Genomic DNA, 22,100 nt, shown 5'->3' on the forward strand with positions numbered 1-22,100 from the left:
TATCGGGCCTTTTTGGCCTGTGGGACTCCGGAAGCAGCTGATGGGTATCGGCGGGCGAAGCAGCATGCGGCTTGGGTGGTTGCTGAGGGAAAAACTCGGGCGTGGGAGGAGTTTGGAGAGGCCATGGAGAAAGACTTCCCCGTGATTCTGGCTTCTCACCATCCAGCGTCTCAGGAGGGGGAAGCAGTGCAGCACCAACACTGTCTACAGTGGGGATGGTGTGCTGCTGACCTCAACTCGGGATGTTGTGGGCCAGTGGGCAGAATACTTCGAAGACCTCCTCAATCCCACCAACATGCCTTCCATTGTGGAAACTGAGCCTGGGGACTCTGGGTTGGGCTCTCCAATCTCTGGGGTCGAGGTCACCGAGGTGGTCAAAAAGCTCCTCGGTGGCAGGGCCCCGGGGGGGGATGAGATCCACCTGGAGTTCCTCAAGGCTCTGGATGTTGTAGGGTTGTGTTGGCTAATGCGACTCTGCGATGTCGCATGGACATCGGGGGCAGTTCCCCTGGATTGGCAGACCGGGGTGGTGGTCCCCCTGTTCAAAAAGGGGGACCGGAGGGTGTGCTCCAATTACAGGGGGGTCACACTCTTAAGCCTCCCTGCCAAGGTCTATTCAGGGGTTCTGGAGAGGAGGGTCCGTCGGATTGTCGAACCTCGGATTCAGGAAGAGCAGTGTGGTTCTGGTTCTGGTTCTGGAACACTGGACCAGCTCTACACCCTCAGCAGGTCCTGGAGGGTTCTGGGAGTTCGCCCAACCAGTCTACATGTGTTTTGTGGACTTGGAGAAGGCGTTCGACCGTATCCCTCGGGGAGCCCTGTGGGGGGTTCTCCAGGACCATTTGCTGTGAATTGGTGCTATAGAAAATTGAACACTGAAACCAGCAACCAATATAAAAACAAACAACCCACCCAATAACCAATGCCCCCCTCCCCCCTCCCCCAACCCGAAAGTAATTTTTAATTCAGTCAGCTTTTCTGTCTGTAGTGTTCAGATTCAGGCTTAAGTTTCTTAGACTTAAGCCTGGCTGTTTAAATCTGAAACAACTGATCAGTGGTAAGATGGTCATAGGTCTCACATGAGCCTTTAATTTTACTCTTGTTGCAGTTTTATCCCTTCCATGAATTGCTGGCCTGTTTGGAAAGTTATTTTATGTGCAGGTTTGTGTACAAAAGATGGATAAATCTCCCTGTGATGATCACATTATGATGTAATGTCAGAACACAAGAACTGCTCTCGCCTCCTATCCACCATCCTCTCAGTTGTTTCTGTTTGGTCTTTGGTTTCTGAACTTTTCACACTGCTTGAACTACATATTCTATCACATTACAAACATAACTCTCAGTCTTTAGATTTAATAAATTTTCTTCCAATGTTCTGTATTTGGCTCCATCCATTTTCACCCAGAGCATGATGCTGCCACCACCATACACTGGGATGGTGTGTTCAGGGTGATGTGCAGTATTGGATCTCATAGTGTTTTGCATTTTGGCCGTTTATCTTCTGGTCTGATTAAAGCTGCTTCTTCCACATCTTTGCTGTCCAACATGATTTCTGGCAAACGGATTATAAAACTTATTATGGTTTCCTTTAACGATGTTTTTCTTCTTGTAATTCTTCCATCACAGATCTCATAACAACTTTGGTTCTCATTTCATTTGTTCTTTATTGCAAAGCTTCAGCAGGTAAAACACACAACTCAATTCAACAGCTGAGAAAGATTAGATAACATGTAAATATCACCAAATAATATTTGACTTTGTCTCTAAAGGCTGAGGCAGATGAAATTTACTGAAATAACTGGTAGTAGAAAGAGAGAGATGCAGTAATTTTATTTATTTAGCACATTTTCAGCAACAATGCAGTTCAACCAGTAACCAGTAAGTGGCAGTGTTTTCCTCTGGTAGTGATTAATTCTTGATCACTCAAAAACCCAGAAGGAAGAAAGTATTCAACTGGTAATTCCAACAAAATATCAAAAATAATTGAAGTAAATTCCAAAACTTTCATGAAAATATTTAATAAAACCAAAAGTCTGATAATCTCCAGTAAATTTAGAATAAACTTCAGCTGTAAATGTGTTTGGTCAGATGCATATTTGGTCGATATATTTTCCTAAAATGTTGGTGATTTTCTTCTCTCAACTATTCTGAAAAACATTGAAAAATCATCTTAAAAATTAGCATTAATCAAATTCATTATTAAGAATCTTCCCTTTGCTGATTATCAATTTAATTGTAGACTTGAAATAAACTCGACAAAAAAAACATGCAATTCATATTCAACTTAATAATCAGATTAATTCTGTTTTCACAGTTTAAAAATTAAAATCCTTACAGCAGAAACAAATAATTATTAACAAAAGAAAAATATAAGAAAAATAAAAAAAACAACCTTTTACGTTCTTTATTTGTATGAACAATTCAAAATTAGAAACAATGGAGACGTAACCTCATCTTGACATAACAATATAAAATGATCCAAGTATTTCCACTAATCAACTAAAATATGTTATTCTGATCTAATATGTGAACAAACAAGCAGAATATTCAGTGTTAACTTTGTGTGTAAATCTTGTGTTACATTAGGAGAAAACGTCTCAGACACTCCTGGTGGGATTCCCTCTTTACTGAAGGAGTTCAACACCAACATGGGCAACAGCAGAGAGATCTGGACGTGAGTTATTGGAAGGAATAATAACTGAACCCAAACTCTGCCTGTCATGGATTCTCCATAATGAACACATTGGACAAGTGTAAGGGTGTCCAGCGTGCTTGGAAAGGTTTGCAGTTTATTTTTGAACCAACAAACCTTTGGCTACAGTTTGATGACTGACTTTGTTGTCATCAAAGTGGGTAGAGAGGATAGGATCTGTGTCTGCTGAGTCTTTTTCTAACTGGCTGCCACATTTCACCAGCTCTAAACCCTCAGCAGGCTCATTATGGGTTCATGGTAGTTCTCTCACCAGTCTGAATGTGTTTTGTGAATTTGGAAAATGCAGTTGACTGTAGCTTGGTGAATCCTGTGGGGGTGTAGTCTGGGAATACGAGGTACCAGGACCCTTGGTCTGCATCCATCCATCTTCTGTTCACCCTTGTCCCTAATGGGGTCAGGAGGGTTGCTGGTTCCTCTCCAGCTACGATCCGGGCGAGAGGCGGGAGTCACCCTGGGCAGGTCGCCAGTCTGTCGCAGGCAAAGTTACCTTCTGTCACTAATTTTGTTCATCGTCCTTGTGGATAAAACATCTAGGTGCAGTCAAGGTTTTTGAAGGGATCCATTTTGGTGGCTTTTGGATGATATCTCCATGTTTTGCCAGTGATGTTGTTGGATTGTGATCTGCAGCATTTGCTAGAGCAGAGTGTGAAGAAGCCGGGATGGGAATCAGTACCTTTACACCTGAGACAATGGTCTTCAGCCAGAAAAGGGAAACCTGCTTCTTCCATGTTAGGGAGTTTAGGTATCTTGGGGTCTAGTTCACAAATAAGAGAAGAATGCAGTGGGAAACCAACAGGCGGATTGGTGCCGTGTCTGCAGCGATGTGGGTGTTGCACCGGTCTGTGATGGTGAAGACAAAACGGAGCCAAAAGAAAAACCTTTGATGTACAAGTCAATCTATGTTCCTGCCCTCATCTGTGGTCAAGAGCTCTGGGTAGTGGCTGAAAAACCAGATCATGGATAGAAGCGGCTGAAATGAGAAGCTCCAGGAGGAAATCAGAGTAGAGCTACTGCTCCTTCACATGGAGGGGAGCCAGTTGAGGTGGGTCGAACATCTAGTTAGGAAATCTATTTTTTCTGAGGTTTGAAGCCCTCATTCATCCTGTTCTTCAGCTGTTCTAGCACTTCAGCTTTCTTTTGTTCTCCTTTTTCCTTTATTTTCTCAATCAAAAAGTCCAAATGAACAAAAGTGGATGCTGAATTAATGTTGAGGGCAATCTGCTCCAGTCTGGTAACACAACTGTAGGCCTCATCCAGCAGCAACAATCGCTCTGTTGTCAGTTTGCTGGTTTCCTTTTCAAGGTTTTCCAGAAGAGTTGACTTTTTCTCACATTCTGCTTTATTTTTTTCATATTCTGCCTTCACATCATTCAAGGTCTTCTGAACTTTTCTGGTCTTTGTCACATATTTCCAGTCTTCTTTGACATGATCTGATGCAGGACACTTGTTGGTACAAACTGTGCAGTGGCCTCGCTTCATGACATTACAGTGTGCTGGTTTCCGGGCCATTGTGCATCCAGGGTAGTGACAGTTCTCCTGACAAATATTACAGGTGATGGCTCCTTCCAGAAACACCAACCCCCACTTTCCTCCCGTAATTGTTTCCTTTTCTTTGTACGGCTCATCAACTTCCATAGTGAAGTTCTTGTTCTTCTCCATCTCAGCTTCATGTTCATTATAAGCTTCTTTAATCTGTTTTATTTCATTCTGTTTCTGTTCATTCAGCTCGATTCTCTCCTTCAGGTTCTGGATGCAGGCCGTCAGTCTGATCCGTTCATTCAGAACCTCCACTGTTGTATTCAGTGGTTGAGGTTTGGTGTTTTTCAGGAAGTTTCTCAAACGACCCATATCTTCATTTGTAAAGTCCCAGGAGTATTTGTCACCACGCTGACCTTCCTCTGTGTATCTCTGTGTCTTCTGCTGGTTATTAAACATGAAGTGAACAGGAAGATTCATCTCATCTCTAGAACATTTAATACCTGCAGCTTCCAGAGCCTGAAGAACATTTCTAGGTGTTCTTCCATCAGAGTGAGTGATCAGAGCTACAATGTTTCTCTCCAGGTCGTTTCCAAACAGAGACGTCACTGAATCAAAGATGTATCTCAGTCGGTCACTCAGTCTGTTATCACTGGCCTTCATCACCAAACCCACTGCATTGATCTGATGAACTCCATCTTTTGATCGAAACAAATCCAACAATCTTTGACTGACAGAATTATCTTCTTCAGTCCCTCTGGTGCTTCCATATCCAGGAGTATCGATGATGGTCAGAGAGAACGGCAGAGTTTGACCTTCAAAACCAAAGATCTGATAGACGATCACATCTGAGGTCTGACTTTCTGTTTGATGGCCTTTATTCTCCTCTACAATCTGAAACCAGACTTTATCCTCAAACTTCACTCCCACAGCGTAGTTGAACAGAGCGTTGATCAGAGTAGATTTTCCTGTTCCAGTTTCACCAACCAGTAAGATGGTTTTATTGATCTTCATCTCATCTTTCTCTCCAACCGTCAGTCTGCTCAGAGTTCCTATCATCTCTTTCTTTGGTATCACCTGATAGACAGCAGGAGGTCCTTTATGGGTCTGAATACTTTCGGAGATCAGAGCCTCCTGATTAAATGAGGAAATTCCCATCCTGCAGGAAAACAGGACAAACTTTTATTAAAAGTGCAAACAAAATGCATTGGAACTTATTTTATTAATGTAATGATAATGTAATAAATGATTAATCATCCAAAACAAATTTAACATAAAAATACAGTATATGCAGTTGTAACCTAGTGTTTAAAAACACAAGTAAAAAAAATAATAGATGTTGATTTATTGTCTTATTCTACCACAAGAGCTAAAAGGTAATAAAGTAAAAAAAATAAGTTAATAAATATGTTCCTAAATATAGATAAAAAGTGCTAAAAATCTTAAAAACTGTGAAATATGCCTTTAGTGATAGCTTCTATTTTGATTAAGCAGCCATTTGTTTGTATATTTCCTCGGTTCCTGCAATAGGGTTGATTTCATCTCCTTGTCCTTTCAAATGCTGTGCTGATAAGATTTTACTCAGATGACGCGTCAGACAGGAAACTGAATCATCAACTGAATCATTGTTTCTTAACTAACTTGTAGGAAATTTGAATCTGGAAATCGGTAAGAAAAACAATATTAAAATAAATTAAAATATATAATTCAAAATAGTAAATTGTTTTCTTAGATCTCAAGTTTTCTGAACAACTGAAGCCCTTTTTCTCGTTGATAGCATCTTATATTGTTGCTTCAGCAGTTGGCTAAATTCCTCTCAAATCTGGGCTGATCAAAAACCTATTAAATTCAAATTTAATACAAATAAAATGATGCAGGACACTTGTTTGTATTGTTATTGCTGTGTGTTATCATCACTTCCCATTCCGTTGAGCATTTAAAGCCTTTGTGCATCCAGGATAGTGAAGATGAAACCAGTGAAGAAACAAACAGGCACAGTAATGTACTGAGACCACAAGTTTCATCTCCAAGAACTCTATTGCTAAATATACCATAATAATCACATCTTATGAGTGTTGCCCAACGTGGTGAGTTTTTATCTTCTGTTAGTTTAGATATGAGCCTCTTTGTTGAGTTCTGTTTGAGCGTGAGCTCAGGTTTAGCTCAGTGCTAATTAGCCATATGCTAGCTGTGTTTTGCTGCACTGTGATGTTTTCTCAATGCCATCATGACCTTCTGCTAAGAAGTGTTCTAGAAAGGCTAAAAAAGTCTTATAACCTCTTTCTGTTAACTCTCCTAGCTCTCTAAAACTGTATCTTCTGTTTGTTTATTGAATATTGCAATACTAAGTATTGATGTTTTGTTTTTACTTTATTTACAATATATATATATTTATGACATATAAGCTAATCTCTTTAGTTTTATTAAATATAGCTTAAGCTTTATTGATGCTGGCATCTTATGAGCTAAGATGTTTTACTTTGGCCTTGTTCCAGGTCAGGGTTTTTATGTGCTTGTATGATACACTTTTGGCCTGGAGAGCCAGAGATTCCAAGACCTTCTCTGAACAATTGATGCTTTGGAGACTGAATTATTCATATATTTGTTTTTTGTTTTTAAATGTGGATCCACAAATGTACATTATATTAAATTTTGCTCTTTTTTATAGACACTGTGTACTCTGTTGTTGCTCACACCTAGGTTCCCTCAAATTTAGAACTTTCTGATCAGGCCCAACTTCCTATATATATATATATATATATATATATATATATATATATATATATATATAGTATAAATGAATTAACCTTTCTTGTGGGTTGCATGTTACACAGTACACATGTTTGTGATGTGAAAAAGGTGTTGTGTGGTGCTCTGTGGATTAAATGATTTATAGAGAGTCTCTGTTTTTGTTGCTGACATAACCTAACAGTAAAATGAGGTTCAGTAAAGGTCCACCAATTTCTAGCAGGGACATTGTGGGCTGTCAGCCATATGAGCCTCTATTCAGAAAGACTGCTGGAATCAACCATACAACCTTCTGATCACAAGACAACGTCTCTTCTCACAGAGCCACAGAAATGTTGAACATAACATGAAGTGCCATTTTGAAAGTACCTACCTGTGTTTGTGTGACGTTTTGGTTTCCATTTGTTTGTATATTTCCTCCGGTTCCTGCACCTTTTCTTCATCTCCTTGTCCTTTCATCTTCTTGATAAGGAAGTCCAAGATGACATGAGTGGAAACTGAATCATCAACTGAATCATTATTCTTAACTAACACAGAAAGTTTGATCACATGTCTATATGCTTCATTTACTAATTGTCTCTTCTCTTCCCTCAGCTTTGTTTTCTCTTTTTCAAGTCTTTCTGAAAGTTTGACCTTTTTCTCTCCTGCTTCTTGTTTATATTGTTGCTTCAGGGTTTCTTTATTCCTCTCAACCATCTGGGTCCTGATCAAAAACCTCCAGTTTTTTTTATCATGATCTGATGCAGGACACTTGTTGGTGCATGAAGTACATTTTCCATTTCTCATCACTTCACATTGTTGAGCATTTAAAGCCTTTGTGCATCCAGGATAGTGACAGTTCTCCTTACAGACAAAACAGACGACAGCTGTGTCTGAACCACAGGTTTCATCTCCAAGAGACTCTATTACTTTGTAGGTCTCAGGAATAAGTACATTAAAATTTTTAGACCTTTTTATCTTCTGTTTGTTAATACAAAGAGCCTCTTGAGTTCGCTCCACATCTCTCAGGTTTAGCTCAGTGAACCTGATTCTGTCCTGCAGGTTCTGGATGCAGGCCGTCAGTCTGATCCGTTCTTTCTCAACTTCCATCATGACCTTCTGCTGGAGCGGAGGAGAGTTTTCTAGAAAGGCTGCAAACTCTTTTAATCCTCCTCCTGACACCCTCCAAGCATTTTCTAGAGACAATTTAGATTTTTTTGTTTGCTTTTTATCCTGACGGTTATCAAACTGGAAGTAAACCATTTCATTCTCTTCATCTTTGGCACATTTAATGTTTGCAGCTTCCAGAGCTTCAAGAATATCAGTAGGTTCTTCTCCCTGTGAGTTTGTCATCAGAGCTACGATGTTTTTCTCCACATCTTCTCCAAACTGAGACTTAATGAAATCATAGATGTACTTCAGTCGGTCACTGACTGGATTCTCTCTGTCCTTCATCACCAGACAAACTGCATGAACTTCCTGGATCCCATCAGCTGACTGGAATAACTCCATTAATTTCTGATTGATCCTGGTATTATGATTGACATCTTGTGAGTCTTCATATCCAGGAGTATCAATGATGGTCAGAGAGAACGGGAGAGTTTGATTCTCAAAACCAAAGATCTGATAGACGATCACATCTGAGGTCTGATGTCTGTCCTCGTTCGCTACAATCTGAAACCAGATCTCATCTTCAAACTTCACTCCCACAGAGTAGTTGAACAGAGCGTTAACCAGAGTAGATTTTCCTGTTCCTGTTTCACCAACTAGTAAGATGGTTTTGTTTGGTTTGGTCTCTTGTTTTTCACCAACAGTTACTGAGGTCAGAGATCCGATCTTCTGTTCCTGTTTCCTCAGCTGGTAGATCTTAGGAGGTCCTGAACTAATTAGATCACTATTGGAGAAAATGTCCTCAAAACTGGATGAATAGTTTCTGTTCCTGTAATAACAATAAAGATGTTCAGTGTATGTTTTAAAATAAGACTTATAGTTTAAAAATATTACAGTGGGATAGATTTATGTCTTCTAAACACACATATAAACCATGAACCCATCTTTAAATGCACTCAGTGATGTTTTAATTAATGGCACATCTTTATAGTTTCAGCTGCAGCAGAAATACAGACTGGCTGAATCACTGAATGTGGAGAAAGAACAGATGGAAGAAATCCAATTTGTTTTGCTAAAATAATTAACAGAACCAGTTTGAGTTTACAGATTATAGAGAGTAATGTTTACATTATTGGCCACTTCTCCAAGATCACAGCGTGTATTGATTATTGTTCAAAGATAAACTCTTTATCAGACAAAACTTTAATAAGTTTTAAAGAATCTGTTCCAGTTCTCTCTGTGAGAAAATAAACTTTACTAACAGGCAGTTCCAGTCAGAAACGAGACACTAGAGACACCAGGAACCGTAGTCCAACGTTTTCCAGGCCCAGACATCAAACTGGACCAGAAACTGCTGCGTTCTGAATTTCAGTTAAATCTAAACAGGATTTTAGATTCAACTGTCATCCTCAGTCTGGGATGAGGATGACAGTAAATATAGTTAGCAACACGATAACTTGTTGCTACATGTCTGGTTTCTGTTATATAGTTACAGACATGCAGCAACAAGCTTCAGGGTTATGTAATGTTGGAAATGTCCCATAATTTTGTGTCACTGAGTATTTCTAACAAACTAACTTCCTCTAACTGTTTCACTGAGTCCTCAGTGGTTTGGGTTTTTGGTCCAGATATACTCACTGTGCCATCGTACTCCCCAGATCACAAATCTGCAAATTGAGACAAATAAATCAAATGAAACGTAATGAAAAACCTGAATTAATTGTCATAAAAGATTTCCAAAAAGTCACAGCTGAATCTAGAAATAAAATTGCAAACAAAAAAAAACCTCATGAATATTTTAGAATCGTGGCAAAATTCTTTAAATATCTATTTAGTCAAAATCAAATATGGCAATGAATTCATTTCTATATGAATTTATATTCATACTCAAATCACCAGCTGACTCATCAATTTTACAGAAGTTCAAACTTGAACTATTTCTGGATTTTTCTGTTTTATCAGAAACAACTTGTGAAAAGAAACATTTACAAAAAGAAAAAATGTCATTTATAAAACAAACCTTTACAGAAATAAAACATTAGATCCTCCTGATTAAAAACTATTAAATGACACATTTTATGTTTTCAGTAACTAATGCTTTTGTGTTGGAAATCTTTTAATCTGATCATGTTTGCACTGGGCCGTTTAACAGACATTATTCTCATATAAGGGTGGCGCCTAAAACAGGAAAATCCTGTTTAGATTTAACTGAAATTCAGAAAGCAAATAAATCTGTGTGCATTTCCTTAAACCAAACCTTAAATGTATTGATTGCAGTTACCATGGACAGGAATATTTAATTAATTATTTTCATTCAATAAAATATTTTCATGTATAACTTTTTTTTAATTTATTTATTTTTTCTCCATCTTCCCCGCTTTGAAAACCACTAGTACAGTATATATGTAAAGTGATCTGTACTCTAACTGAACCCGTTATGATCGGGAGGAGACAGAGATAAACTCTTTTCCTTCAGTTCAGGTGAAAACCCGCTTCTTCATTCACCGGCAAAACTACGAGCTGCAACTTATTCATAGATTTGTCTGTCGGACCGGATTTAAAATAGCTTGACAAAAACAGCATACAGGTTAAATCATCACGTAGCCTGGAGAACACTAGCTAATAGCTCTAAGTTAGCTAAAGTTAGCTGATAGCTAAATAAAGAACCACCTACCGTTTTTAATGAAACGTAAAATGTCGGTCAGAGTTGGAAGTTGCTCCATTTCCAGCTTCTCGCATGTTTTGTATTATATACTTCGTTTTTATTGAGTTCTTTGTCGTTTATGCGCCCGAAATAAATTACTTTTCTCTTCAACGTTTTTAAAATCATCTCTGTGATTTGATTGGCTGAGCTGCAGATGACGCACACAAACAAGCAGAGTGAAAAAAGAAAGTGTTTAATACGGAATGAGAGAAAATTAATGATCCTCACTTTTTAAACAAGAGCTTTTAACTTAAGACTTTGGGTAAAATATAAAGTATTTTCAAATTAACGAGTTTAAATCCAATTCAAGTCAGTCAATAGTGTAAAGTCCAAGTCACAAGTCTGAACATTTGTTTCAAATCGAGTCTAAAGTTATATATTATTAATAATGACTGGAGTTCACCTGATTTATAGCTTTAATTTCTGAGAAGGTGAATCTTACAGAAGAGAACTCACACAGATAACAACTTCAATATGAAAAACTGTTATTTTTAAGCATTTCTTTTCCTCAAAGCGCTTATTGAACTAATGTCTTCATAATATTTCAGGTACAATTTTAAGAACTTTATTTAAGATGTTGATTCTTAGAAATTAATTTTATTTGGCCAGAGTCCTTCTTTGAAGTTTGTGCTTTTAATGAAGGAATACGACTTTTTATTTGTTGTTTGCTTTTTCAGCCAATGGAAAGACGCGTTTACACCACGTGGTCATAAAGGCTCTGCACCATTTACAAGCCGGCGTAGAAAGCGATTCGTCTTGTTGGTGGGTTTATTCTCCATTTCAGGTAACAGATCAACAGGATGATCCACTTGGTCCAGCAGCAAACTTTAACCACGAATCTGAATCTTAGTTCACAAACTTCATGATATTAACTCATCTCCTGCCAACTGTTTGGTCTTTTAGCCAGGTCTCCGCCGGCTGAATGTGAAGGAGTGGACCGCTGACAGACTGAGGTAAGCAAAACAAGCAGACCGGACCCGTTAACGTTCGGAGTTCTTCTAAGTTCTTACCGAAGTAATTAACAGAACCATGTTTGGTTCTGGTTCGGTAACTTGACCCAGTCTGGATAGTTCCTGTAGTTTTGACTGCCTGGTCCTGCTGGCTGCAGCCGGAGTTAAACATCATCCAAAGCGGGATTCATGTCTGCTCTGTGTTTCACTGAGCTAAATATTATAAAGACAATACAACCACGAGTCTTTAATCTGGTTAGTTATTTAAACAATAAACCGTTTTATTTTCATATAGCGGTTATCAGCGGACATATTCAGGGTTTATTTTGGTATTTTGTAAATCTACTGTAGATTATTTGTAGATCTACTGTAGATTAACAGTTTATAATATAATAACTGATTAAACTGCAGGATTCATTTTCCTTCCTGAATCTTGAATCCTTCATTTCTCCTCATGTACAAGTTAATACTTCAGAACCATAAATGGATCAAATAATCGATCATGATCTGATCTGCTTTAATTATTACTACTATTAAATACATCAGAATAAAAGCATCAACCAGCAGCATGATGCATTATTTTATTTTAATAAAGTCAGATAAAGGCTAGAGAAAAATGCTTCGAACTATAAATATGGAAAAACTCCACATGATTCAACTGGATCTGGACCCAACAGAACCACCAGATCATAAAGTCTCAGAGTTAAAACAGGAACTTTGTTTCTCCCAGTCGGTCAGTGAACGTCTCATCCGATCAAAGTCCAACTTTTATCGGGTCAAAGGTTCTGATCAGCGAGTCGTCGGGTTAAATCACAGCAGAGCAGAAGATATCTGAGGTCCAGCTGGAGACGGGTTCTGTTGGACTGGATCAGAAGGTTCTGTTGGTCGGTGTAAATAAGGAGGTAGGTCCAGAGCTGCAGTTTGTGGTTTTGGATCTTTGTGTTCAGAACCTGAAGCTGCTGATGATCAGACTGGAGATTCTTCTGCACATAAACTGATAATTATTGATTTTCTCATTAATTATTAATTTCAGACAATACTAAAAATGAATGTGGAGTTATTGATTATTGATTTCGCTGGCTGAAAAGTAAAAACATTATAGTTAAAACTAAATAATGTGTACAAATTTAAATTTAATGAAACATATTAAACAATCTTACATGATAAAACCAGTTGTTGTGTTGTTTGTTGTTGTTGTTGTTGTTGTTGTTGTTGTTGTTGTTGTTTTTTGGTACCTATCTTTAATTCATACTGTGATGAAATATGCAACTGAACTTAAAAAGTAAAAAATGGCTACACTATGAAAACTTAGCTGCACAAACGTTTTCATATACTATAATTTTACAGAATAAACAGTAAAAACATGGAAAAGTAGAACTTCATGTTTAGACTTTATGCACTGACTGCAGTAAACTGTCTATTTACTCTCAATACGATTCCCCAGCATAGCTGTATAGCATAGCATAGTGTAGTAAAATATAGCATAGCATAGTGTAGTATAGTATCGTATAGTACAGTATAGAATAGAATAACATCGTATAGAATAACATAGTATAGAATAGAATAGTATAGTACAGTACAGGCCCCCCTACACCAGTACATTTTCAGCTGAGGCCCCCCCCTCATATGAAACATGCTAAACACTAATGTTTAAGCTACAGCGACAGAATTTAAAAATGAGTGAACAAACCATCTAAATAAAAACAAATTTTTTTTGTAAAGATGAAGTCAACATTATATTTTATTAACCTTTAATTCATTAATTTTATGAATTAAATTAACTAACGGTCACATTTTTCTGTGTGACCATAAATCCATAGTTAATATAGTCCTTTTCATACTTCCTCAACTTGTTTGGCCAGTTGCAGCTCCTCTGTGTTTGATCAGATGTTTGTGGATTGGTGGGGTCTTCCAGCTCCTTTTCTTTTCAAAAACTTGTCCATGTTAACATGTTTGCCTGCTCTCTGGTTAGCACTATTATTTTCACGAAACTAATGTCGGCGCAAGGCTAGTCAGGTTTGTTTACATGCGTCATGGCTATGCCAACCAATTAGAAAGAGATCCGTTATTTAAAAAATATTATTTGTAAGCTTTATGTGAATGATTGTCATAATGCAGTTATACCCAGACAGGAATATTTTAATTATTTTTATTCAATAAAATATTTTCATGTATAACTTTTTTTTAATTTATTTATTTTTTCTCCATCTTCCCCGCTTTGAAAACCACTAGTACAGTATATATGTAAAGTGATCTGTACTCTAACTGAACCCGTTATGATCGGGAGGAGACAGAGATAAACTCTTTTCCTTCAGTTCAGGTGAAAAACCCGCTTTCTGAATTGGAGCCCCGCTTCTTCATTCACCGGCAAAAACTACGAGCTGCAACTTATTCATAGATTTGTCTGTCGGACCGAATTTAAAATAGCTTGACAAATACAGCATACAGGTTAAATCATCACGTAGCCTGGAGAACACTAGCTAATAGCTCTAAGTTAGCTAAAGTTAGCTGATAGCTAAATAAAGAACCACCTACCGTTTTTAATGAAACGTAAAATGTCGGTCAGAGTTGGAAGTTGCTCCATTTCCAGCTTCTCGCATGTTTTGTATTATATACTTCGTTTTTATTGAGTTCTTTGTCGTTTATGCGCCCGAAATAAATTACTTTTCTCTTCAACGTTTTTAAAATCATCTCTGTGATTTGATTGGCTGAGCTGCAGATGACGCACACAAACAAGCAGAGTGAAAAAAGAAAGTGTTTAATACGGAATGAGAGAAAGAATTAATGATCCTCACTTTTTAAACAAGAGCTTTTAACTTAAGACTTTGGGTAAAATATAAAGTATTTTCAAATTAACGAGTTTAAATCCAATTCAAGTCAGTCAATAGTGTAAAAGTCCAAGTCACAAGTCTGAACATTTGTTTCAAATCGAGTCTAAAGTTATAATATTAATAATGACTGGAGTTCACACCTCCGATTTATAGCTTTAATTTCTGAGAAGGTGAATCTTACAGAAGAGAACTCACACAGATAACAACTTCAATATGAAAAACTGTTATTTTTAAGCATTTCTTTTCTCAAAGCGCTTATTGAACTAATGTCTTCATAATATTTCGGTACAATTTTAAGAACTTTATTTAAGATGTTAATACTTAGAAATTAATTTTATTTGGCCAGAGTCCTTCTTGAAGTTTGTGCTTTTAATGAAGGAATACACTGACTTTTATTTGTTGTTTGCTTTTTCAGCCAATGGAAAGACGCGTTTACACCACGTGGTCATAAAGGCTCTGCACCATTTACAAGCCGGCGTAGAAAGCGATTCGTCTTGTTGGTGGGGTTTATTCTCCATTTCAGGTAACAGATCAACAGGATGATCCACTTGGTCCAGCAGCAAACTTTAACCACGAATCTGAATCTTAGTTCACAAAACTTCATGATATTAACTCATCTCCTGCCAACTGTTTGGTCTTTTAGCCAGGTCTCCCGCCGGCTGAATGTGAAGGAGTGGACCGCTGACAGACTGAGGTAAGCAAAACAAGCAGACCGGACCCGTTAACGTTCGGAGTTCTTCTAAGTTCTTACCGAAGTAATTAACAGAACCATGTTTGGTTCTGGTTCGGTAACTTGACCCAGTCTGGATAGTTCCTGTAGTTTTGACCCCGCCTGGTCCTGCTGGCTGCAGCCGGAGTTAAACATCATCCAGCGGGATTCATGTCTGCTCTGTGTTTCACTGAGCTAAATATTATAAAGACAATACAACCACGAGTCTTTAATCTGGTTAGTTATTTAAACAATAAACCGTTTTATTTTCATATAGCGGTTATCAGCGGACATATTCAGGGTTTATTTTGGTATTTTGTAAATCTACTGTAGATTATTTGTAGATCTACTGTAGATTAACAGTTTATAATATAATAACTGATTAAACTGCAGGATTCATTTTCCTTCCTGAATCTTGAATCCTTCATTTCTCCTCATGTACAAGTTAATACTTCAGAACCATAAATGGATCAAATAATCGATCATGATCTGATCTGCTTTAATTATTACTACTATTAAATACATCAGAATAAAAGCATCAACCAGCAGCATGATGCATTATTTTATTTTAATAAAGTCAGATAAAGGCTAGAGAAAAATGCTTCGAACTATAAATATGGAAAAACTCCACATGATTCAACTGGATCTGGACCCAACAGAACCACCAGATCATAAAGTCTCAGAGTTAAAACAGGAACTTTGTTTCTCCCAGTCGGTCAGTGAACGTCTCATCCGATCAAAGTCCAACTTTTATCGGGTCAAAGGTTCTGATCAGCGAGTCGTCGGGTTAAATCACAGCAGAGCAGAAGATATCTGAGGTCCACCTGGAGACGGGTTCTGTTGGACCGATCAGAAGGTTCTGTTGGTCGGTGTAAATAAGGAGGTAGGTCCAGAGCTGCAGTTTGTGGTTTTGGATCTTTGTGTTCAGAACCTGAAGCTGCTGATGATCAGACTGGAGATTCTGCTGCACATAAACTGATAATTATTGATTTTCTCATTAATTATTAATTTCAGACAATACTAAAAATGAATGTGGAGTTATTGATTATTGATTTCTGCTGGCTGAAAAGTAAAACATTATAGTTAAAACTAAATAATGTGTCACAAATTTAAATTTAATGAAACATATTAAACAATCTTACATGATAAAACCAGTTGTTGTTGTTTGTTGTTGTTGTTGCTGTTGTTGTTGTTGTTGTTGTTTTTTGGTACCAAAGTTTTCTCATCATTGATGCCTTTAAAAGTCCATTTAAAATAAAAATCTATAAATTTAACATGTGTTTTTTTTCAGTGGTTCCTCTTCATTAGTTTTTGTTCTAAGGTTTGTCCAGCAGCTCCATGAGTTTTAAAGCAGTTTGAGTTTTCAGGGTTCTGATTGACCCGGTTCTCTTCCTGTAACTGCTACAGGATGCGGTACTGCAGCACCCGGGGCGGGGTCCGGGACCGGGACTTCAGGGAGGTTCTGTTCTCCGGATTCGCTCCGGATGGAGGGATGTTTGTGCCGCAGACGCTGCCCACAGTGAGTCCAGAGACGCTGCGCAGCTGGAAGGGGCTGCGGTACCGCCGGCTGGTTCTGGAGGTCGCTGCCCTGTTCATCCCAGAGGAGCTGATCCCCAGAGACGAGCTGGAGGGTGAGCAGCATTAAACCAGCAGCACCAAAACCAGCAGCACCAAAACCAGCAGCACCAAAACCAGCAGCATTAAACCAGCAGCATTAAACCAGCAGCATTAAACCAGCAGCATTAAACCAGCAGCACCAAAACCAGCAGCACCAAAACCAGCAGCACTAAACCAGCAGCATTAAACCAGCAGCACCAAAACCAGCAGCACCAAAACCAGCAGCACCAAAACCAGCGGCACTAAACCAGCAGCATTAAACCAGCAGCACCAAAGAGAGAGAAAAACTTCAATAAAAGTTTAGATTTATTTACCAGAAGTAATTAATAACTTTTTCACATGTTCTGTATTTTCTGAATGTTTTGGACAAAAATGTGTGAAACATGAACATGAAACATATTTTAGTTAAATTAGTCGTTAATAAAACACCAACATGTCATTGTTTATCTTTTTATCATGTTATTAACATTAAATGTGCAGTAAACTATCAGTGCTGTAGAGGGCGCTGCTGGGTTAACAAGGTCAGTTCCTAACAGTCCAATCCGTTCTTCAACTCACTCCAGGCCGATTCTTACTAGTTGTTGCAATCATCAGTTTATTCCACTTTGACAGCCATAGTTCAGACTTTACCAGGACGACACATCCTGACCAGGCTGAACCATACAATGGTGCCAACAATTAGCAACATTACATCACAGTCAACACAAATTACGACCACCGCCGGCTTCTCATAAATATAAAACCAATATGGCTCCCATTCACACCTTAGTGACTCTCACACCACCCAAATGTCAAAGCTGTGAGCTGCTGCCACGTCAGTAATTGTTATTTCAGTCACATGGTTCTGACATTCATATTTACTTTATCACATGTTTCTGTGTAACGGCTCCCCCTGCTGGTTGACTCTGGATCTGAGTTTGATGCTTCTGTGGTTTAAATCTGTTTTTATCTGGAATTTTCTGCAAAGTTTAAAGTTCAGTTTGATTTTCCTCAAAGTTAAAAATGTCAAGTTTTCTATTTCTGTAGATTTTCTTCAGTTTGTTGAGGCCAAAAGAACAAGAAGAGAAAGAAGTTAAAGAGGAAATTGAACTGAACTGAACTGAACTGAACTGAACTGAACTGAACTGAACTGAACCGAACCGAACCGAACCGAACCACACTGAACTGAACTGAACCGAACCGAAGTGAACTGAACTGAACTGAACTGAACTGAACTGAACCGAACCGAACTGAACTGAACCAAACTGAACCGAACCGAACTAAACTGAACGGAACGGAACCGAACTAAACTGAACCGAACTAAACTGAACCGAACTAAACTGAACCGAACCGAACCGAACCGAACTAAACTGAACGGAACCGAACCGAACTAAAGTGAACCGAACCGAAGTGAACTAAACTAAACTAAACTGAACTGAACTGAACTGAACTGAACTGAACCGAATGGAACCGAACCGAACCGAACCGAACTGACCTGACCTGACCTGAACTGGTTCGGTTCTGTCAGGATGAATGAATCACCAGGGTTTCTTCTGCCTCCAGGCCTCGTAGCTGAAGCTCTCTCTGGGTTCTTGGTTCCCGACTCGGTCCGGATCGCCCGGCTGAAGGACGGTTTGTCGGTTCTGGAACTTTTCCATGGAGAAACTTTGGCGTTCAAAGATCTGGCCATGAGCTGCACCGTCCACTTCCTCAACTACTTCCTGCGGAAAGACGGCAGCCGAGCCGTCGTCCTGGTCGGTAAGAACCATCCCTGAGACACGACCTCTGACCTCTGACCCGGTTCTGTGATCATGACCTCTGACCCGGTTCTGCTCTCAGGAACATCAGGTGACACCGGCGGTTCGGCCGTCCGCAGCGCCCGGTCTCTGCCGGGTCTGGATGTTCTGGTGGTTTTCCCTCGGGGTCGGATCACGGCGGTCCAGGAGAAACACATGACGTCCTGCCTGGAGGACAACGTCCACGTGTTCGCAGGTAGGCCTGGCCTCTGACCCGGCCCGGTTCTGTCCTGGTACCGTCTGACCGTCTGGTTCTGCCGCAGCCGATGGCAGCTCAGATGACATCGACCGGCCCCTCCGCCGCCTGTTCTCCGATCAGAACCTGGTCCGGACCCACGGCGTGATGAGCCTCAACTCTGTCAACTGGTCCAGAGTCATGATCCAGGTGGCTCACTTCTTCTACGCCTACCTGGAGCTGAGCGGCCTGGGGGCGGAGCCTGAACCGGGGGCGGAGCCAGAGCTGGGGGCGGAGCCGGAGGCGGAGCCTGGACCGGGGGCGGAGCCAGAACCGGGGGCGGGGCCTGAACCGGGGGCGGGGCCTGGACCGGGGGCGGAGCCTGGAGCGCTGCCGGAGCTGGAGGTGGTGGTTCCGACCGGAGGAGCCGGGAACATCACAGGTGGGTTCAAGGTGTTTGGATCAGGACCAACAGAACCTCCTGCTCAGGTTTCATTTCCTCACAGCTGAAATAATTTTATGTTTTATTTATTGACTAAATAATAAAATATTAATCCAGTCCCAGTGACTAGATTAATGTTTTTAATCCAGTTCATTTCAGCGTCTGTAACTGTTATAAAGTCCATGTCAGTAAAAACTGGGCCAGCGGCGCCATGTTGTGATGTAATGAGGGTAAGTCAAGCTGAGTTCAGTTCTTTATCGTTTTAAATCATTTAAGTGTTTTTATTGTCAGTTAAACTTTAAAATCTTCCTCCTGAAGCAGCAGACGTTCCTCCATGTTTGTAGTTTTTTCCTCTCAGCTGCCTTCATCGCGGTGCGGATGGGCCTGCCGCTGAAACTGGTTGCCATGGTGAACGCTAACGACATCGTGCATCGGACGGTAACCAGCGGCGATTTCTCCATGGCGCCCAGCGTCACCCAGACTCTGGCTCCGGCCATCGACATTCAGGTAAACAGTGACTGGAACCAGAACCAGAACCAACCAGAACCAACCAGAACCAACCGGGTCTTTATGGTCGGTTCATCACAGGCTGAGCAGGAAGAAACTTTTCTTTTAAAAACAAATAAATTATATTCTAATATTTTATCATTAACTATTAAATACATGAATTTATTTTGAAACTACTTTGATTTTTTTGCTATTATTGAATTTCTCTTATTTTTATTTGTGTTTTTTTATTTTTTTCATATTTGTAATATAATTGTATTTATTTATTCATTTATTTTATGTATATGATTGTTTTGTGTTTTATCCATTTATTTATTTATTGGCATTTATTTAAGAAACTTTATTTTTCTCTAATTTAATTTTGGCTAAAACCAGAAAAGATTTTTAATAAAACCAGATTAAAATAGTAATAAAACAGGAATAAAATACAGTAAAAATGTTTTTATTACATTTATTTGCTGTAGTTTTTGTTTTATTTAAATAGTTTTACTAAACAGGTTATTTATATTTTGTTTCATTTTAAATGTTAAATTAACAGATTTTCTCCGTTTGTTTTGTTCTAAACTGGATTTAATGATAAAATAATTCATTTCATTCTTGGTAAATTTGGAGTGGAAGCCATCTTGGTTCTGGTTCTCTGTGGGTTCTCCCAGCTGGCCCAGGTTCTGGTGACCGGCGCCGTGAGCGACCCGGAGATCCTGGAGACCATGAGGCGGTGCTGGGAGCAGAACCGGTACCTGCTGTGTCCCCACACGGCCGTGGCCGTCTGGCACCACTACCACAGAACCCACAAGGCCGGCAGAAACAGGTCGGGGAGGGGCGCCTGTCTTTGTATTAGTTAATGTTGTTAAATATTTGATATTATATTTTAAATGAACTGGTAAACATTTTATCTGAATTTATTTTCCAGTTTAATTTCCTACATTTAATTTAATTTAATTTAGTTTAATTTAGTTTTTCTCTCTTAGATTAATTTTACATTTATTTTTAAATTTATTTGAAGTTGTTTTGAATAAGTAATTTTCACATTTTTAAAATATTTTATTAATTTTATTTCAGTCTCACTCTATCGTTTATGTCTTTTAAAATATTTATAAAATTGATTTCATTTATTTTTAGTTAGTTTTTTACAATTTAGTAAAATATGAAAAATAAGAACTTAAAATATTAAAACACTTTAATTTAAATAAAAAGTGTCAAATGTTTTGAAATGAAAACTTTTATTAGATCCCAGTTCTATCCAGGTTCTGCCCGGTTCTATCTGGTTCTGTCCGGTTCTGTCCGGTTCTGTCTGGTTCTGTCCGGTTCTGACCGGTTCTGTCCGGTTCTGACCAGGTTAATCTTTTCTCGTGTTTCTCCAGATGCTACGTCGCTACGGCGTCTCCAGCGAAGTTCCAGGCGGCGGTGGAGAAGGCCGGCCTGACCTTTGACCCCCCTGAGGCCGTGCTGGCTTTGGACCAGTTACCCACCCGGTACCAGAACCTGGAGAGGAGCGCGGACTGGTGCAAGGACTGGGAGGAGCGTCTGAGGGACTGGATCCAGTTTGTGAGCAGAACCAGGAAGGAGGGTGGAGTTTGTTACCCTCAGAGTCCATAGAGACGTTTCTGGACGACTTCCTGTCCCTCAGGGGACTGTGATGTCATCAATCACCTGATCAGCAAATAAAACTTCTAAATAAAAATAACCTGGATGTGAATGCAGCCGGAAATTTGTTCAAACTAATTTACATGTTTGCAAAGAAAGAAACAAAAGTTAACTTAAAATAATATTTTAATGCACTTTTGATTCCTTTTACTTAATAGAAATAATTTAGTTATTGAGACCTATTGTAACTTTTACATCTATTAATTTCCATCCATTATAATAAATCTGTTTTATTATTTCAGTTTTATTCTGACATGTCAGGATGTTTAATAAATGTTGAAGATTTTCTTTAACCTGAATAAACTCCACACGTTTCACTGCGTCTCATTTCTTTACAGAAACAAAACAAACTGTTTGTTTCTGTTGTTGTTTTTAACAACATGGCGTCTCAGCATGATGAGCAACCTGCTAATGATCAGAGCAAACTGGTCAAAACAAAACGCTTCACCATTAAACCTGCAGCAGATTAATCCCAAAAATATTCTGACGTTTCTTTCCAGGTGAATATTATCAAACACCTGCATCAGGGAGCTAACAGCTATTGATTTGAAATTGGTAACTATGTATGGTGTGTAATAAATCTCACATTATAAGGAAGCTGCCGGTTCCATGTCCTGCACACGGTTCCCTTTTCTCCACTGGAGCACCCGCCCCCAAAATGTCTGTGCACGCCCCTGTCACTGTGTAAAAATATTTTCACAGGATTTTTATGTTTTA

At 39.1% G+C, this 22,100-nt stretch overlaps 2 protein-coding genes across 2 annotated transcripts; one reads left to right on the plus strand and one right to left on the minus strand.

Moving 5' to 3' along the window:
* Positions 1 to 1,816: 1,816 nt before the first annotated feature.
* On the minus strand, positions 1,817 to 9,943 carry LOC122819310. Its single transcript, XM_044095937.1, has 3 exons — positions 9,668 to 9,943; positions 7,314 to 8,858; positions 1,817 to 5,351 (listed from the first exon to the last, which is right to left on the minus strand). Exons 1-3 carry the CDS (start codon positions 9,673 to 9,675, stop codon positions 3,785 to 3,787), a joined length of 3,120 nt encoding a protein of 1,039 aa, XP_043951872.1. The 5' UTR covers positions 9,676 to 9,943; the 3' UTR covers positions 1,817 to 3,784.
* Positions 9,944 to 11,933: 1,990 nt separating this feature from the next.
* thnsl2 (threonine synthase-like 2) lies at positions 11,934 to 21,700 on the plus strand. The gene is made up of 8 exons (XM_044095941.1): positions 11,934 to 12,585; positions 16,631 to 16,854; positions 18,383 to 18,577; positions 18,659 to 18,811; positions 18,879 to 19,232; positions 19,591 to 19,813; positions 20,305 to 20,547; positions 21,101 to 21,700. The coding sequence occupies exons 2-8, from the start codon at positions 16,632 to 16,634 to the stop codon at positions 21,333 to 21,335; spliced, it is 1,626 nt and encodes a 541-aa protein (XP_043951876.1). The 5' UTR covers positions 11,934 to 12,585; position 16,631; the 3' UTR covers positions 21,336 to 21,700.
* The last annotated feature ends 400 nt before the right edge of the window (positions 21,701 to 22,100 follow it).

This window comes from Gambusia affinis, linkage group LG17 (genome assembly GCF_019740435.1).
Source record: "Gambusia affinis linkage group LG17, SWU_Gaff_1.0, whole genome shotgun sequence".
In the NCBI taxonomy this organism is placed as follows: Eukaryota; Metazoa; Chordata; class Actinopteri; order Cyprinodontiformes; family Poeciliidae; genus Gambusia; species Gambusia affinis.

Excerpts from the sequence above, each read along its gene's own strand:
- thnsl2 (XM_044095941.1), top strand. The coding sequence starts at position 16,632 with ATGCGGTACTGCAGCACCCGGGGCGGGGTCCGGGACCGGGACTTCAGG. Across the intron at positions 18,578-18,658 it reads CCGAGCCGTCGTCCTGGTCG|GAACATCAGGTGACACCGGC; the intron begins GTAAGAACCATC and ends TTCTGCTCTCAG. Across the intron at positions 20,548-21,100 it reads CACAAGGCCGGCAGAAACAG|ATGCTACGTCGCTACGGCGT; the intron begins GTCGGGGAGGGG and ends GTGTTTCTCCAG.
- LOC122819310 (XM_044095937.1), bottom strand. Across the intron at positions 5,352-7,313 it reads AAAACGTCACACAAACACAG|GATGGGAATTTCCTCATTTA; the intron begins GTAGGTACTTTC and ends GTTTTCCTGCAG.